This window comes from Micromesistius poutassou, assembly GCF_964030765.1.
Source record: "Micromesistius poutassou genome assembly, chromosome: 18".
Taxonomy (NCBI): Eukaryota; Metazoa; Chordata; class Actinopteri; order Gadiformes; family Gadidae; genus Micromesistius; species Micromesistius poutassou.
The window spans coordinates 12,796,223-12,814,735 of record NC_140288.1 but is presented as its reverse complement, the minus strand read 5'-3'; the positions used below and the strand labels follow the sequence as shown (position 1 = coordinate 12,814,735).

The window sequence follows — 18,513 nt, the reverse complement described above, 5'->3', positions numbered from 1 at the left end:
TAATATCTCACCTCTGTCGGAAACCAGTAAATGGATCAATAAATAAAGAGCGTTTATTAATATGTAGAGATTAGGGATGGGTAACAGTTCATTACTCTGGAACGACAAATGTTAATTCAGTTGTAAAAATAAAACCTACCTGTCCCACACTCACCTGTCTCACACTCACCTGTCTGTGGGAGGATATGGGTTCATTTAATGAACCCTAACCAACCGATGAACCAACTTGTACAAATCAGAAACCACATTAAATCTTAGAATGTTTTATTTCCACCAATATCTCAGCAGCTGACAGACAACAACATCCGTGTTTAATTCAAGTGTTTTTTAGTCTCAGACGGGGCGGAGCTTCAAATGACGAGAGGCGGAGCCTGTGGTGGGAAAGCCCCTCCCTCGCCCCGCCCGCTACACCTCCCTCCACACCACCCTCAGCACGCTGAAGAAGAAAACAAAAGCTAAGAGACTACATACAATCAGGCGTAGACAATCTAACTCGACCGCACATTCCCGTCTCGTGTTTTTTTTTATTGCAGCCGCGGTGATGAGGGGGGGGGGGGGGGGGGGGGTGCTAACGCAGAGTGGAGGCGGAGCCTCAAGACAAGACGCTCCTGGACCGGATCCCAGTCCCGGACTCCAGACCCCAGCAGGGGGGGCGGGGCGATGAGAAGCCAAGTCACTAGACAAAGAGTTTAGAGAGCACACTTTGGAAAGACTAAGCACATGGCGACCCCCCCCACCATTGATTGGGACTGACCCCCCCCCCCCTGTGGGCCCCCCCCCCTGTGGGCCCCCCCCCGCCCGGTCTCTCCCATTGGGCTGTGGGGACAGAAGGCCGATCCAGGTCCTGCCCATGGGCACAAGGCAGCAGCAGCAGCAGCATTGGAGCCTGCTTCACAATTGTGTACACACACACACACACACACACACACACACACACACACACACACACACGACTGTGTGTCTAGGCAGCATCATGGAGGGGGGTGTGTCTTACTAGATAACTCCTGGGGGGATGAGGCCCTGCCCCCTTGGTCTCACCGCTCTCTATGCTTGGTTGAGACGTCAACAGTGTTTTGTCCGTCGCGCTGGAGGGGGGGCAGGGGGATCACGTGACACACCGATCGAGGGGGGGGCGCTAATCTAGAAACTGGAAACACTTTTGTTATTTTGTTCTTGTTGCGATGAAATGCCGCCACACACACACACACACACACACACACACACACACACACACGCACAGGGTTAAAGTGTTGTGTGTTTCGTTCCACATTCGTTTACTATTAGCACCACCATCCATAGCCACTCTTAAAACAACTAAAAGCTCTCTGACCCCCTGACCGGCGCGGTACATTTTTAGTGCTGTGCAAAATAAGTGTTCCCTTGTTGAAGTTCCTCTCAGAGATGCGGCGGGTCTCCATGGGTCTTAAGTCACTTTGGAACCTTCTCAACAGAGACAGTTTAAAAGAAGGTCCAAAACAAGAACAAGAGAAAGGACCGAACTAGAGTCCTTCTGTAAACCAAAACGAGTTCAGGGTCCCAGCGGACCGGTGCTGGGTCTGGTCAGACAGGGTCGGTCCAGCGGGGACAGGGTGGGGCCCCGGGGACTGGATGTGTGGCCGTTATATAAGCACTCGGCCTTCTGCTTCTCTGTTGACTTTGCTTGGGAATGTTGCGCTAGTCAGCACGTTCTTTCATGCTGGCGCCCTCTGGTGGCCGTGGCTGATCACTGCGGGCCGCGACCACACCGACTGGGGGTGGGGGTGGGGGTGGATGACGGGGGGGGGGGGGGGGGGTGGATGACAGGGAGGGGGGGTTGAGGAGGAGGGAGAGGGCGGAGCATGTCAGGGGGGACGGAGAGGAGGAGGAGGAGGAGGAGGAGGATGATGAGGAAGAGCTGGGCTCTAGCTGGTCATCTTCAGGTTCCTCATCTGGTGGAGCAGAGAGTCCTTCTCCATCTGGGCCTCCGCCAGCGCCATCTTGGCTCTGGACAGCTCCACCTTCAGACACTCGTTCTCCTCCACCAGCATCTGACAGGGGGAGAGAGCGGAAAACTTAAGATCGCAGTATGGCAGTGTGAGAGAGTATGAGAGACTGAGAGTGTGAGTGTGTGAGTGTGTGTGTGTCTGTCCTCACTTTTTCGTGGTTCGATGGGATCGGGCTGCAAGTGGGTGGGGCTTGCGTCTGAGTCGCCATGGCAACACCCTGGACCGCACCCACTGTCTCGGGAACCGGTCTCAGAGGGCTGTCAATCACCGGCCGCACTTTGGGAGGTATGGACTCGTCTGTGGTGTCCACTAGGGGGCAGCAGAGAGGGAGTCGGTTAGTTACAGAGAGAGAGAGACATCTCTCTACAGCGTCCACTAGGGGGCAGCAGAGATGCTGTGTGTGTGTGTGTGTTACCTCCTATAGAGAAGGAGCCGTCGTCTCTCCTGTGGATCAGCAGTCGGTCCACGTGCACGCTGATGGGTTGGGCTCCGGCTCCGACGGGTTGTCACGTGCACTATCATCCTGCACCACACATTGCGCACGTTAGTGTGTGTGTGTGTTAGGTGTGTTTGTGTGTGTTATGGTGTGTGGGTGTTAGGTGTGTGTGTGTGTTATGGTGTGTGTGTTATGGTGTGTATGTGTTATGGCATGTGCGTGGTGGCGTGTGTGTATGCCCACCTTGAGGTCCACGTGTGTGTGTCTGAGGGCACACTCACACTAGGCAAAGTGGTCCTGTACAGTACTCAAGTACGATTGCCCCCCCCCCCACACTGTGCCGCTGGCCTGTGCTCACACTAGGTAATCTCATCCGGTGCGGTCGCCTCTTGTACGTATAGGTTGTGTATCCGTGCGTGTGCGCGTGTCGGCTCATTAGCATCTGTACCGTGGCCTGAGGACACCTCTCCGAAGTGTACCGAGGCCACGGAGTTTAACTGTACTGGAGTACGGACGGCGTGCTCACACTAGACAAACGCTCCAGACATTTTTCTGCATTTTTTTTTTAACTCTGCCTTTCTAAAATGTTTTTTTTTAACTTTGCCTTTATTTTCTTTATTTTTTTTAATCTATTTTACTTTTTACTTATATATTATTTTCTTTTATTGTATGACAATGTTTATATGTGAAGCACTTTGAGTATGTGAAGTATGAAAAGTGCTATATAAATAAAGTTGCCTTGCCTAGACTTTAGGGGGCAAACGTACCTCGGGCGCGGTACAGACAGCCTGGTGTGAGTGCGTGTGTGTGGGTGTGTGTGCGTGTGCGTGCCCACCTTGAGGTCCACGTGTGTGTCCCTGACGCTGATCTCCAGGGGCAGGACCTGCGGCGCCGACTTGTCCTCCAGGAAGTGGGCGAGGTTCTGCAGCGTGGACGACAGAAAGGCGCCGCGGTAACCGTGGAGACGCAGCTGCAGGAAACCGCTGCGCTCGGCCAGCGGGGAGCGGGCGGCGGCGCAGGGCCCGCTCTCCAGACGGGCCTGGACCTCGGGGGGCCGGTGGGGGGCCGCCGCCTCCACCTCCACGGGGCCACCACCGCCTGGGGGAGAGAGAGAGAGAGAGAGAGAGAGAGAGACAGAGAGAGAAAGAGAGAGAGAGAGACAGAGACACAGGAGGAGAGAGAGAGAGAGAGAGAGAGAGAGACAGAGACAGAGAAACAGGAGGAGAGAGAGAGAGACAGGATGAGAGAGAGAGAGACGGGAGGAGAGAGAGAGACAGAGACAGAAGGGAGGAGAGAGAGAGACAGAGAGAAGGGAGGAGAGAGAGAGACGGGAGGAGAGGGAGACAGACAGACAGACAGACAGACAGACAGACAGACACAGAGAGAAGCGAGGAGAGAGAGAGAGAGAACGGAGGAGAGAGAGCGAGAGAGAAGGGAGGAGAGCGAGAGAGAGCTTTTCGATTATGGGAGAGCCGGGACAGTGTACAGTGCAGTCTACTGATGAAAGAGGAAACCCAGCAGAAGGCTGAGCGAGAAACGGCTAACAGGAGAAGAGGAAACGATGGAATAATACTGCAAACAAAACCACACTCACTCACTCACGCCTCAGCGAGGCCACTCATACAGAGAGGCACACGGAGGTCAGCACAGAGTCAGAGAGGTCAGCACAGAGACACAGGGCGACACACACAGGCTCTGGCAGCGCGGTGAGCCACACACTGTTACCTGGTGTGCTCTGAGCAGCAGGTATAGGTACTGAACACACCATACCTGCAGGGAACAACAGCACAGTGAACCCAGAGACCGGCCTACTGCCTGTGTGGTCCTCATAAGGTGTGTGTGCATGTGCGTGTGTGTGTGTGTGTGTGTGTGTGTGGTCCCCATAAGGTGTGTGTGTGGTCCTCATAAGGTGTGTGTGTGTGTGTGGGGTCCTGATAAGGTGTATGTGTGTGTTCCTCATAAGGTGTGTGTGTGTGTGGTCGTCATAAGGGGTGTGTGTGTGTGTTGTCCTCATAAGGTGTGTATTTGTGGTCCTCATAAGGTGTGTGTGGTCCTCATAAGGTGTGTGTGTGTGTGTGTGTGTGGTCCCCATAAGGTGTGTGTGTGTGGTCCTCATAAGGTGTGTGTGGTCCCCATAAGGTATGTGTGTGGTCCTCAATAGGTGTGTGTGTGTGTGTGTGTGCGTGTGCGTGTGCGTGTGCGTGTGTGCGTGCGTGCCCACCGAGGCTGCGGTTGCTGAGGTACTGCCTCAGGCTGATGTTGCCCAGCTGGCTGGGCCGCACCCGGCCCACCTGCAGGGCCACGGCCGTGCTGTCACCCTCCACCGCCACCGCCCCGCACACCGCCTCCACCTTCAGCACCAGCACCGACACCTGGGGGGGGGGGGGGGGGGGGGGAGGCACACACACACAGGGGCACACACACAGGGACGCAAACAAACACACAAACTTAGTGCATCAGAGAGACGCTTCAGATTGGTCTAATTTGTGATTTTGACTTGATGCTGGCATATTGTCTACACTACGCATTAACTTAGTCTACATAGTGAAGCAGCAGTAAAGACAGCAGTAGAGACGGCAGTAGAGACAGCAGTAGACAGCAATAGAGACAGCAGCAAAAGCCGCACTAGAGACGGCAGTAGAGACAGCAGAAGCAGCAGTAGAGACAGTAGTAGAGACGGCAGTAGAGACAGCAGTAGAGATGGTAGAAGCGCCACACAGGACTCACAATGTCCTTGGTGGGTTCGTCGATGCTCTGGGAGGCGGCGCTGACCGTGTCCGGGGACACGCCCCCCTCCTGCTCTGGACCAATGGCAGCCTCGTTGGCGCTCTCGGTGGTGCTTTGCTCGCTCACCGTGTCCTTGAAGCCCGAGATGGACACGTCGTCTGTCCAATAGAATTAGAGAAGTCAGACACTAGAACGTCTCATGAGAATAAAGACCTGATACATGTGTTGGGAGACGGGGGATCAGGATAGTGTACAGCCTGGGGGTTGGACTCTCAGACCAAAAGTTTTGGGTTCGAGTCCCAATGCTCTGCAGTCTAAATTGTAGGCTCCTTAAACCAGGGTCTCACGTACCAAACAAACACACGCTCATTAATGAAACATCGAAATACGAGACCATAGAACTCACTTTGGATAAAGTGTCAGTAAGTAGTAGCAAGACTGTACAATACATTAAATATATAATGACTATTAAACTACACTGCCATTTAGTGGCCACAGATCTCTGCTAGTCTCTGCGTGTGGGGTCACTAACTGAAGGGTAAATTAATACTGAATACACCAGCAGCGTTCACAGCCCCCATGCGTCGCCCCCCAAGCCCCCACAGGATCTTTGTAGCTAGAGTCAACACTTCAGCATCCCAAAGCACATTAACCTAGGAGAGTAATATCCCAAAGGAGAGTATAGGGGTTATAGAGTATCTGTCACCTTCCAGCAGGGAGCTGTGAGTGAGTGAGTGAGTGAGTGAGTGAGTGAGTGAGTAAGTGAGTGTGAATGAGGCTGTGTGTGTAGCTGTCTGTCTGTCTGTCTGCCTGCCTGCCTGCCTGCCTTCGTGCGTACCTCTCTCCAGGTCATTGTCCCCCATCAGGTAGCTGTGTGTGTGTGTGTGAGTGTGTGCGTGTGTGCGTGTGTGTGTGCGTGTGCGTGTGCGTGTGCGTGCGTGCGTGCGTGTGCACCTCTCTCCAGGTCGGTGTCCTCCATCAGGTAGCTGTCTATGGAGATGTTGTCCAGCGACTGCAGCGACGGACTCTTCTTCACCGTCTTGTAGGAGACGGAGAAGCTGGACTGGGACCGCTCCTTCATCAGCCGCCCACTACACACACACACGCACACACACAAACACACACATCATAATGTGTACAGTATTTAAGATTTGCTTGGTCCCCCAGACCCAGACCGGACTACGTGGTCCCCCAGACCCAGACCGGACTACGTGGTCCCCCAGACCGGACTACGTGGTACCCCAGACCCAGACCGTACTACATGGTCACCCAGACCCCCAGACCGGACTGGGCAGACCCCACCAGACACTGAGACCAAACAAAGGAGAGCAAGCCACAAAGAAACAAAAGATAGACAAAACACACACATGGACCACGTAGGAACACACACACACACACACACACACACACACCGGACACTGCGGTCCTCATGCACACATGCAGAGGACAGGAAAAAGGACTGGGGGGGGAGGGGGGGGGGGCACAGACACAGCGGTCCAGACTGGCAGAGGTGGTCTTACATGGAGGACATGGAATAAAGAGAAGCTGATCGGCTTGAGTGTGAGGAGCTGAGGAGGTCAGAAACCACAGAGAGACTCCCCTTCCTTTAGAGGGGAGAGAGAGTGTGCACACGCACACACACACACACACACACACACACACACACACACACACACACACACACACACACACACACACACACACACACACACACACACACACACACACACGTAGAGATGGACAGGGCGGGAGAGAGAGAGGTCAGAGGACATACTGCAGGATTAGGCAGAGAAGGCGAGGACATGTAACGTGTACAAGTACACGTTACATGTAGACAGACAGACACTTGATCCCGCCCTCAGAGTGATGGATAAGCCCAGCAGCCAATCAAGGTGATAGGCCAGAGGTGGATTACTCCTTTATGAATGAAACCTGAAGCGTCCACTCAGACAGGAGAGAGACCAGGAGAGACCACACCCAGCGGCACCACGTGTTCACACGGATCAGAAAGCAGTAGAACGGCCCTCAGCACGTTCCCAGACTAAAACAAGGAATACTGTTCCCGTTCCCAGTCTAAAACTAGGAATACTGTTCACATTCCCAGACTAAAACTAGGAATACTGTTCCCGTTCCCAGACTAAAACTAGGAATACTGTTCATGGAATGCTAAGCTAGCGGATTGGCAGATCATTATGTTTCATTACTTAGAACTGGCACAAATAATACTGCATAGTTTGTTGACCACGGTAAAACGTGGTCAAATGTGCTTAAGTAAGGTTAGGAACACAGTCACATAACGTTACACGTTATACCGTTAACGGTATATCGTGTAAAGTCAGTGAACCCTGGGAAATAAAGTTAAACCTGGTCAAATATAGTAAAACCTAGTAAAATGAAGTAAACCTAATAAAACCTGGTGAAACTAAGTAAAACCTGTGAACCTGTAGTAAACATAAGCCGTTTCTCAACACCAAGTATGCGGTACGCACCTGCAATTGTACGCACCTGCGTACAATTGTACGCACCTGCAATTGGAACAGCAGCGGACTCGATGATGCATCCTAGGATATTTAACGGTCCCAAGTCCACAAGAGTCACCTCCGATGCATCCTCGGTAGAACGGCCTCATCGAGAACGCATCGAGAACACTTCCGGGTTTTACGACAGTACTCGCGTACTTGGAATTGGAACAGTGCTTGGGCCACCACTGATGACGTTTACCGGGAACGCAAGTACACGAGAACGCGAATTGAGAAACGGCTATAGTGTGTACCTGGACATGGACTGGGGCATCTTGGGGGTCGGCTCCAGAGGGTCCTGCTCCTCCCCGCCGGTCGGACCGTCAGCCACGCCCCCGTCGTCGAAGCTCCGCCCCGCCTGGCCGCGCTCCGCCCAGGTGCGCTCCTCCAGCGAGGCCTTGCGGCGGTGGGCGTCCGGGGGGGCGGGGCGGGCGGCGGTGGGGAGGAGGGGGGCCGCTCCCCCGCCCTCCGGCGCTCCTCCGCACAGCAGCTGGTCCACGCCGCACGCCTCCGCCCCGCCGCCGCCGCCGTCGCTGCCCGGCCCCAGGGTGCCGCGGCTCTCCGACGGGGAGAGCTCCGAGCCCAGGGAGGAGCCCGAGCCCCCGCCCCCGCCCCCGCCCTGGGGGGCCACGGGCTGCAGGAGCAGGGCCACCTCCGCGCTGCGCAGCAGCAGGCCCAGGCACACGCCGAAGGTCCGGTGGTCCGGGGCGCCGGAGGGGCCGGCGGGGGCGGTGCGCTGGTCCTTGCGGTCCCTCTTGGAGCCCATGGCCTCCAGGTCCGCCTGCAGCGTCTGCTGCAGGGCCTTCAGGCTGCGCTGGAGACGCATCAGGAACATGTACTGACGGTGGCTCACCTGCAGAGACACACACACACACATGCAGCGACACACACACACACACACACACACACTTTAGATTGAGTATGCCGCCATCATGTGAAGATCATTTGTTAAGACACCCGTCGTTGATGATCAGGTCGGGGTCATGGGGCCTCCTGCTTTAGGACGCCCGCAGGTCGACCGAGGACATCGGGGATCGAACCCAGTGCCATTCGTCTTGCAGTCGGTCAACCTACCCAGCCCCCCCCCCCCCCCGGCCTCCAAATTACTATGGCCAGTTAAGAAGACATGACATTGATAATGATAATTATTATTATTGATGGTGATATTGGTACTGTCACCGTCTAGCGGGACTCACCTGGGCGCTCAGGTGCTTCTGCACGTGCACCAGCACGTGCACGTCTGCGGAGGCGGGGTCGCGGGGCTCCTGCAGCCCGTTGCTGGGGGGCGGGGCGGGCTCGGCGCCGGGCTCCGCCCCTCCCTCGGTGCTGTAGTACTCCTTCAGGAGCCGCTTCCTCTGCAGCCGGCCCAGCGCCTCCGCCGAGCCGCTCCGTGACAGGCTGTCCTCCCGGGGGGGCGGGGCGTGGCGGCCGGGCTGACACGCCCACACGGCCAGGGGGAAGGAGTCCACGAAGGGCTGCGGCCGCCGGCCCTTCCCCTCGTAGTCCACCCAGAACTGGGCGAAGTGCAGCGCCCACACGTCGGCCGCCGCCGCCGGCCGCAGGGCGTGGCCGCTCAAGGCGGGCGGCGGGGCCCCCGCGCCGGCGTAGACGCCGTTCAGGGGCGTGTCCCGCTCCTGGGCGTGGCGCCAGAAGGCGGGGTGGAGCGGGTCGAAGGAGGGGCCGTGGTCGGCGGGGGAGCTGGAGCCGCGGGGGAAGGCGTGGCCGGAGGAGGCGCGGAAGAAGGCCTCCTGCTGGAAGGCGGTCAGCAGGGCCTGGAGGTGGGCGCGGCCGCAGGACGGGTGGTGGCGCGTGTTGGTGGCCACCATCTCGGAGGTCTGCACCGACACGGAGCGCGGGAGGTCGGGGGGGTAGGAGGCGTCGCGCTCTGTGGGGACCACCAGCTGAGAGACCGGGAGGGAGGGAGAGAGAGAGCTGATCACCTCCAGGAAACACATTTACACATTCAAACACTTTGCACAAAGAATAAACCGTCTTTTACTGTCCTTCTACTGTTCCAAAACCTAGTAAGAGAGTGTGTGTGTGTGTGTGTGAGTGTGAGTGTGTGTGTGTGTGTGTGTGTGTAATAACTCGTACCTTGAGCATGAGGCCGTCCACCTTGATGTCCACGTGCTCGTCGGGTTTCTGCGAGGCGTCCAGCTTGTACAGGTCCATGAACTGCTCCAGGCTCTGCCGCAGGTCCAGAGCAAACAGGTTGAGCCACTCCAGGCTGCCAGGGTCCAGCACCAGCTGCAGAGCGTTCAGCTGCACGTACAGGTTGGGGCACGGGACTGTGGGCGGGGGGGGGGGGGGACAGGGTTACCACACATTCATAATCCCTGTGGGGGATCACTACCTATACAAGTGGTCAAAAATTCTTGTTTCGTACGGATTCTGAGCACGAATGTAAACTATAGCAGTATGGCGCGTTTGTCTCGAAACAACGTGCGTGGGTGAGTAGAGTAGAGTTAACTGGATAAATTTATTATATATAGATTAAACCATTTGGGTGAATACAGAGTACAGACAAAGAATTGCATCGCCTAACGAGTAAATCTGAAAACAGCTCAGAGACCAGAGGGCTGTATGGCGATGCCACACAGGCAGGCGTGTTCACCTGAAGCCTCAGAACAAAGTGCTTATTGACCCATTAGTATTATCAACTCGTCACAGGCGCTAGGCGAGGAGAGGTGGCTGTAGGGTCGGATCCCCCGGACCGCAGCTCTCCTTCAGGCTCTAGGGATGCATTATTATTATTTATTGGGTCCGGTATGGATCACCAATACTATCCTGGTGTTATCTGCTGATTCTGGATCAGATAAACCAGTGATGAGCTCCTGGATGTGGACCCCTGCTCTTGAGCCTGCTTCGTCGTCTCCTTCAGCCTGTCGCTCTAAAGACCTCCGTCCTCCTTGTTGTGCCAGCGTCTGTCCGCAGCCCGACGCGCCCGCAGACATGTGATCGCTCACTTGTTCCCCGTTAATTATTCAGAGCTGAAGGGAGAAGGGCTTCATGTTCCTCCCTGGAGTCTGCCGTCGTGACCAGGGAGGATCCCGGGCGTGGCTGCAGTAAAGTGGTTGGGCTGACACCGCCGTCGGTGTGTGAATGTGGCAGTTCGGTTACAATCTAAGGGAAAGACGCTTCTTAACGCGGGGGGGGGGGGGGGGGTGTGTGTGTGTGTCTTACTGGGGTAATCCTTCCCATCGGGGAAGTAGTACTCAGTGAACTCCACGTGGATGGCGGGCATCTCGGGGGGCAGGTAGAGGGTCTTCTTGTTGCAGGAGACCATCGCCTTTGGGCTGGAGCGCCTCTGGTCAGCCGTGGACACCTAGAGAGAGAGAGAGAGACACACACACACACACACACACACACACACACACACACACACACACACACACACACACACACACACACACACACACACACACACACACACACACACACACACACACACACACACACACTAACTTGGTCACTGTGAGCTTTGCAAGTGAATTAGTGAGTGAGTGAGTGAGTGAGCAGAATTGTCTACGTGAGGGAGTGTGTGAGTTACATTCTCTGTGTATGTCTGTGTGAGTGAGTGAGAGAGAGATGGAGCACCTGGTAGATGCTGAAGTCGGCCATGCGCAGAACCACAGAGCTGGACATGAGCTGAGTCTTAGGGCTCTGGGGAGGAGGAGGAGAGAAGGAGGTGGAGCCGGTACTGATCTTACCTAGAGAGCGAGAGAGAGAGAGAGAGACATAGATAGACATAGGGGACAGAGAGAGAGAGCGAGAGAGAGAGACATAGGGGGACAGAGAGAGAGAGAGAGATAAAATAATGAGGAATAAAACCTTGAGCGACAACTCAACTCTGTACAAAGTCACCGTGCCTGGCCAGAAAGCATCACCGCACCCACATATGTGCGCAAATACACAAAACACACACACACACAAACAAACAGAAGTACCCACACACACAAACACACACACACACACACACACAAACAAACAAAGGAACCCACACCAACACAAGAGCGCACACAGCGGTGATACCTGGCTCCAGGCACCAGCAGCACTGGGGTGGGGGCCGTGGGTGAGGGCTCCACTCTAGCAGTGGGCCCTGTGCCTCACTAACATCTACTGCTCCTTCTGCTCCTCCTGCTCTGTCCGGCCTCCCAAGGGGCCCATACTCACCCCCCTCTAAGGGGGGGGGGGGACGACAGGGGACGGGGGACGGGACACACACACCCAAAGAGGAGTAGGTGAGACCGGGTCCAAGGGCACATGTGCATACGCACAGACACACACACAAACAAACAGACAAAATCACACACACACACACACACACGTGCGCACAAACACACACACACACACAGCCCTGCTGAATGTGTAACATGATGCCTGTTCCGTTATTTTGTGTACAGGTTTTGCGGTGTGTTTGTGTTTTGTGGTGTGTTTGTGTGTGTGTGTGTGTGTGTGTGTTTGAGTGTGGGTGTGTGTGTGTGCGTGTGTGTGTGTGTTTGAGTGTGGGTGTGTGTGTGCGTGTGGGTGTGTGTGCGCGTGTGTGAGAACAGGACTCAGAACAGGTAGTGGTGCGGGTCTGAAGCTGAGCCCAGCGTGAGGAGGTGAACAATGGAGCAGGGAACCGTACACTTCTGCAGAAGAGCTTAAGGTCCTGTCTGTCATGTGACTCATGAACTCAACACACCGCTCCACTGTGTTCACATAGGTCTGTGTGCCTGCTGGTTTACATCTATGTGTATGTCTATATATGTCTGTGTGTTTACGTGTGTGTGTATATGTCTATATGTGAGTCTGTTTATGCGTATCTGTATTTCTATATATGTGTTTGTTTAAGTGTGTATGTCTTTATATGTGCTTGTTTACGTGTGTATGTCTATATAGGTGTGTGTTGACGTGTGTGTGTTGACGTGTGTGTGTGTTGACGTGTGTGTGTGTGTGTGTGTGTGTGTGTGTGTGTGTGTGTGTGTGTTGACGTGTGTGTGTGTGTGTGTGTGTCTTTAATGTGCGTGGGGCGGTACCGTGTTGGGGTGACCCCTGAGCGGCGCTGGGCCCCTGCTGGTCTCTGACGGCGCCTTTGAGCAACTCCACGTTGGCCTTGAACTCGTCCAGCAGAGAGCGAGCCCAGCCCTCCCTCGCCTTGGTGGCCTCAGAGTAGTGCATCCAGTGGAGACAGCTGTCACCTGGGGGGGGGGGGGAGAGAGCGGGGGCGAGAGACAGAGAGACAGAGAAACGATGGGGAGTCAGAGATGCCAATGTAGAGGTAGAGGTTAGCTCTACATGTCTGTGTTGAGGTAGAGAAGGGTCTAACATGTGGTGGAGGTTAACTATACATGTCTATGTCTATGTCGAGGCAGAGGTGGAGGTGAGGGTGGGGGTACCTGCTCGGTGGAGGGGGTAGTAATCCAGGGTGATGAGGCTGAAGGATAGCTGCATCGCTCCACCCGTGAGCCGCTTGTTGCTCACTACACACACAAAGATCAGTGTTTTATTGAGTTGTATGCAGAGCGGTTCAACGTTCACATGCAGAACAGACTTTGTGTATGTTGAGGTGAGACTTCGTGTTGACTTAATTTTTATCTAAAGTCTGATAGCAGACAGCCTTCAAATGTTTTTGGCCTCATATTTGTAAGCACGTCATTGGCTGACAGCGAACACAAACTCAGCCTGTATTAGGGATGTCACGAGAAGCGATACTTCGGTACCAAGTCGATGCGACAATTCAAAAAACGTGATGGTACTCATTTTTCTACAGTACCGTAGGTACCGGGGATGCGATTCCTCCGGACGTGACACGGGCAGCATATACAGCTACAAGTGTTGTAGTCTGCCGTTCAATGCCAAAGGAACTCGGAAGAAGCAAGTGTAAACGCGAGCCGCATAGCTGCATGACTGCCTGCTTTCAGCGCGTATTATTATTTATTATTATTATTATTATTTTTAACAATTTATTTTTATTCATTGAAGGCTACATGCCAGTGCCACTGTTTCTGTAATGTTCAAATGTTTTTAATAAATGAGTATGTTGAAGTACATCGGATTTATTGTTTTTGTTTTTTACTGTGGTATCGAATTGGGTATCGAGAATCATGGAATTGCACTGGTATTGGTATCGACTACTAAATTTCTGGTATTGTGACATCCCTAGCCTAGACATCCCACCTATTGGACGTTTGCCAGTGGGAATACAAGCTTCTACAAAAAGGTTCCTGTAAACAGTTCTAATCCACAGCTTGAGGCAGAACTTCCGCCTCAGCAGAGTGGGACAGCAGGATCCGAGACCGGACTGCAGTGTGGTGATGTGTTACAGTAAGAAGCACAGACAGGAAGTTGTGTTTTAGGTTCGCTGAGCCTTTCAGCAGCAGAATGTGACCTGAACGACACTCGGGCCTGTGTGTCTGTCTGTGTCTGTGTCTGTGTCTGTGTGTGTGTGTGTGTGTGTGTGTGTGAGAGCTCGGCGTGCAATATGTGCAGACATGACGTGCTTTGTCCTGCAGGTGACAGGGACGCAGGTGTGCAGAGAGTGAGTCTGTGTGAGTCAGCGTCAGTGTGTCATTGTGTGATGAGTGAGTCTTTGGATCTACTTGAGTGTGTTTGTTCACGTGTTCACGCGTGCGTACGCGTGTGCGTGCGTGTGTGTGTGTCCACAGCGCTGACCTTTGTCCAGTGGGCGTTGTCACAGATGTGCGGGTCCAGGTGTGTGTTTTTGTGCGTGTGTTTTTGTGCGTGTGTGCGACGCTGACCTTTGTCCGGGACGCGGATGTCGTCACAGACATGCAGGTCCAGGTGTGTGCGGTTTTTTTTGTGTGTGTGTGTGTGTGTTTGTGCGTCACTGACCTTTGTCCGGGGAGTGGGTGTCGTCACAGATGTGCAGGTCCAGGTGTGTGATCTGCAGGTGGTGGGACGTCTCGCACACGTCGTACGCACTGAACAGCCGCGCCATGCTGGCCGTCTGGTCCGCCGCCGCCGAGGAGGCCGCCGTCCGCACCTGCTGAGTGGGGGGCAGGGACGACACCTACACACACACACACACACACACACACACACACAGTTAAAATCTGAGCATTTAAAAGCCTTTAAAATTCTACTGCAATGCACTAACATTATTCCTGCACTTTTTAGGGCTTATCTTCATTGCAGAATGCACTCACTGTGAGTTGCTTTGGACAACAGTGCTCCTAAATAAATGTAATGTAATGTGTTGAGCCACTTATGGGCCGCAAACCACAGTTTGAAAGCAACTGATACTGGTACAGCAATGTTCACCAAGTGTAAACTTGGAATGAATCACATTACATGCAGTACCACATCCTAGCCAGCAGGGGGCCTTTGAGAAGTGGTGAGCGATGGAAAGAGAGTCCCCTGTGTATGTGGGAGCTACTTGTGAAATACACCCAGAGCAGAGAGGGGGGAGACAGAGAGGGAGAGGGAGAGGGAGGGAGGGAGACAGAGGGGGAGGGAGGGAGGGAGATGGAGACGTGGCAGAGGGGAAGTGGAGCAGGGAAACATGCAGAGGCAAACTACATATTTTCCACCCACTGACTTCCAGACCATGACACAGTCCGCCCGACACTGGGACGGGAACACAGGGGCGTAGACGGAGAACCAGAGGGGTAGAGAGACACGAGAGAGGAGAGAGACAGTGAGAGAGGGTAGAGAGGAGGGAGAGACAGGGAGCGACAGAGAGAGGAAGGGATAGAGTGGGAGAGGGTAGAGAGGAGGGAGAGACCGAGAGGGAGGGTAGAGGAGGGAGAGACAGTAAGAGAGGGTAGAGAGGAGGGAGAGACAGTAAGAGAGGGTAGAGAGGAGGGAGAGACAGTAGGAGAGGAGGGAGAGACAGTATGAGAGGGTAAAGAGGAGGGAGAGACAGTAACAGAGGGTAGAGAGGAGGGAGAGACGGTAGGAAGGGAGTACACAGGGTGGTCTCTATGTGAGAGAGAAAGGGTTTTACACCAGAGGGTTTTATGCATCGCGTTACATTTGGTACACATGCTGTAAATGTCATCTACATCATCAGCGTCTTTGTGAAAATTGACCGCTACATTTTTTTCCAGCAAGTCAAATCTGCATGTTTTAACAGCAGGACTGTAGCGCGCAGAAAGCAAAGCCCAGACCAGAAGTCGGCCTCCTGTCATCTGCAAGCTGGGCCAACACAGAAAACAAGGCTAGGCTCACGCTAACCCAGCAGCCATGTTGGCTCTGACTGACCGGCCTGTAGAGCCCTCCTGTGATCACACCTCATGTCTGCACTACAAACATATGAATGCGCTGCGATCACACCTCATGTCTGCACTACAAACATATATATGCATGAAGGAAAGAGAGAGAACAAAGTGTGTGTGTGTGTGTGTGTGTGTGTGTGTGTGTGTGTGTGTGTGTGTGTGTGTGTGTGTGTGTGTGTGTGTGTGTGTGTGTGTGTGTGTGTGTGTGTGTGTGTGTGTGTGTGTCTGAGTGTGGCTACCTGCTCCTCGGTGGCCATGCTCTTCCTCTGCTGGGCCGATCGCTCCATGGCCTCGCTCAGCGACTTGGCGTACTGGACCATGGCCTTGAGCTGGGAGTCGGTCAGCACCCACAGCAGGTCGTCCAGGATCAGCACCAGCTTGGAGGCCACCACGTAGCAGTCCTTCATCTGGACAGTCAGCAGACCACAGGGAGGGTTAGACAGTCATCAGACCACAGGGAGGGTTAGACAGTCATCAGACCACAGGGAGGGTTAGACAGTCATCAGACCACAGGGAGGGTTAGACAGTCAGCAGACCACAGGGAGGGTTAGACAGTCATCAGACCACAGGGAGGGTTAGACAGTCATCAGACCACAGGGAGGGTTAGACAGTCATCAGACCACAGGGAGGGTTAGACAGTCATCAGACCACAGGGAGGGTTAGACAGTCATCAGACCACAGGGAGGGTTAGACAGTCATCAGACCACAGGGAGGGTTAGACAGTCATCAGACCACAGGGAGGGTTAGACAGTCATCAGACCACAGGGAGGGTTAGACAGTCATCAGACCACAGGGAGGGTTAGACAGTCATCAGACCACGAGGAGGGTTAGACAGTCATCAGACCACAGGGAGGGTTAGACAGTCAGCAGACCACAGGGAGGGTTAGACAGTCATCAGACCACAGGGAGGGTTAGACAGTCATCAGACCACAGGGAGGGTTAGACAGTCATCAGACCACAGGGAGGGTTAGACAGTCAGCAGACCACAGGGAGGGTTAGACAGTCATCAGACCACAGGGAGGGTTAGACAGTCATCAGACCACAGGGAGGGTTAGACAGTCAATAGACCACAGGGAGGTTTAGACAGTCATCAGACCATGAGGAGGGTTAGAAAGTCTGAAATATGATGTCCGATCCGTCCCACATTTCTATGGCGTGGAACCTAGATTGCCGCCTGACCCCTAGATTGGGGTTCCATCTTGCTTTGACCCTTGCTCTATAATACAAACCCACGAGTGGATGGGAGAGGGTTTGTAGACAAAACACTGGTTGCCATGGCGGACGTTAGGATCCTGATAAGGACTGAAGCTGGCCCTGCCTGAGGCCTTTGTGTGCTCACACCACACTCCTAATCACATACTGTATATCCACCCTTAATCCCAGTTTGTCTCTCCAAGGGCTACGCAGGACCACAGTACCTGACAACACCCTGAGCTCTGCAAAACAACAGATTCCCAAACACAGAGGAAGAAGAACCACCGTTCAGAGGGAAGCAGGCATACTCTGCTGTTTTCTAAAATAGCCAAGTGCTGCTTTTATGTCTGTAACATGACGTCACCGCTCCAACTTGACGTCACCGCTCCACCACTCCACCTTTTTTTTTAAACATGTTTGCAGAAACAGAGTTGTGGTCGCACACTGCCGTCTTTTTCATTCGTTCTGTCTGACGCAGGCTGACGCAGAATCCCCTTTCACCAGGAAGCGCCGTGTGAGTCCCCTCTGAGCTCACTGTTGGCTCGATCAACCACTCACAGGGAGGGCTGTCGACCAGAGACACCCCCCCCCCCCCCCCCCTACACTGGTCTTTAGATCCCACCCGCTCACCATCACATCACCCAGTTATGAACCTGGTTCTGACGGGTATGTGGGTTGACCAATGAGGGACAAGCATAGAGCGTAATGAGAGCCAAGGGCCCATCGCGTGTGTGTGTGTGTGTGTGTGTGTGTGTGTGTGTGCGCGCTGACCCGTCTCTTGAGGGTCACTCTGATCTTGGACTGGTTGGTGATGAGCCTGATGGGCGCGCTCAGCATCTCGTGCTCAGCGCTCTGGATGGCGTCCGCCTCGATGCGGATCATCTGCCAGCTGATCTCCTTGAAGGTCAGGATCTGGGGAGACAGAAGGTCATTAGGTCCTACAGGATCCACACTGCTCTGTTCGTGGCCTCAAGATCACTTCCATGGAGGGTCCTTCTGAAACGTGCCGTGCTCACGACTCTAATGAGTGCTTCAGCTGAGAAACATCTGGTGTGCGTTGTGTTGCGTGAGGGGGGCTGTGTTGTGTTGTGTTGTGTTGTGTGACCTCTGACCTCGCCCCGCTGGGGGTCGGTGATGCGGGTGAAGCGCAGGTCGCTGAGGCTCCAGGAGGTGTTGACGCTGTACACCTGCAGCTGGGACAGCTCGAAGGAGGCGTTGAAGGCCTTGGCACTGATACGCACCACGATGGAGTTGATGGACAGAGACATGCCCTCCACCACCTTCTCCGCAAAGCCGTACTCACTAGGGGGGGGGAGGGGGGGAGAGGATCACTTACCATACATCACCATAGAAGCCTCTCTCCCCCTCCTCACTAATGAGGGAGAGGTTCATAATGGGCATATGGATGATGACCGTTTAAGTTTAGATTG

At 54.3% G+C, this 18,513-nt stretch overlaps 1 protein-coding gene across 1 annotated transcript in view; it reads right to left on the bottom strand.

Annotated features, from left to right (window-relative positions):
• Positions 1–253: 253 nt before the first annotated feature.
• The window catches only part of bltp3b (bridge-like lipid transfer protein family member 3B), a 30,523-nt gene continuing 12,263 nt past the window's right edge, over positions 254–18,513 (bottom strand). Inside the window, 20 exon segments of the mRNA XM_084482696.1 lie at positions 254–2,027; positions 2,134–2,294; positions 2,401–2,469; positions 2,472–2,508; positions 3,257–3,519; positions 4,147–4,191; positions 4,643–4,793; positions 5,149–5,306; positions 6,103–6,239; positions 7,922–8,520; positions 8,864–9,568; positions 9,762–9,955; positions 10,851–10,992; positions 11,265–11,377; positions 12,689–12,850; positions 13,049–13,132; positions 14,505–14,682; positions 16,129–16,296; positions 17,855–17,995; positions 18,196–18,385. Coding sequence (XP_084338822.1) covers positions 1,902–2,027; positions 2,134–2,294; positions 2,401–2,469; positions 2,472–2,508; positions 3,257–3,519; positions 4,147–4,191; positions 4,643–4,793; positions 5,149–5,306; positions 6,103–6,239; positions 7,922–8,520; positions 8,864–9,568; positions 9,762–9,955; positions 10,851–10,992; positions 11,265–11,377; positions 12,689–12,850; positions 13,049–13,132; positions 14,505–14,682; positions 16,129–16,296; positions 17,855–17,995; positions 18,196–18,385 — 3,823 coding nt within the window. The 3' untranslated portion in view covers positions 254–1,901.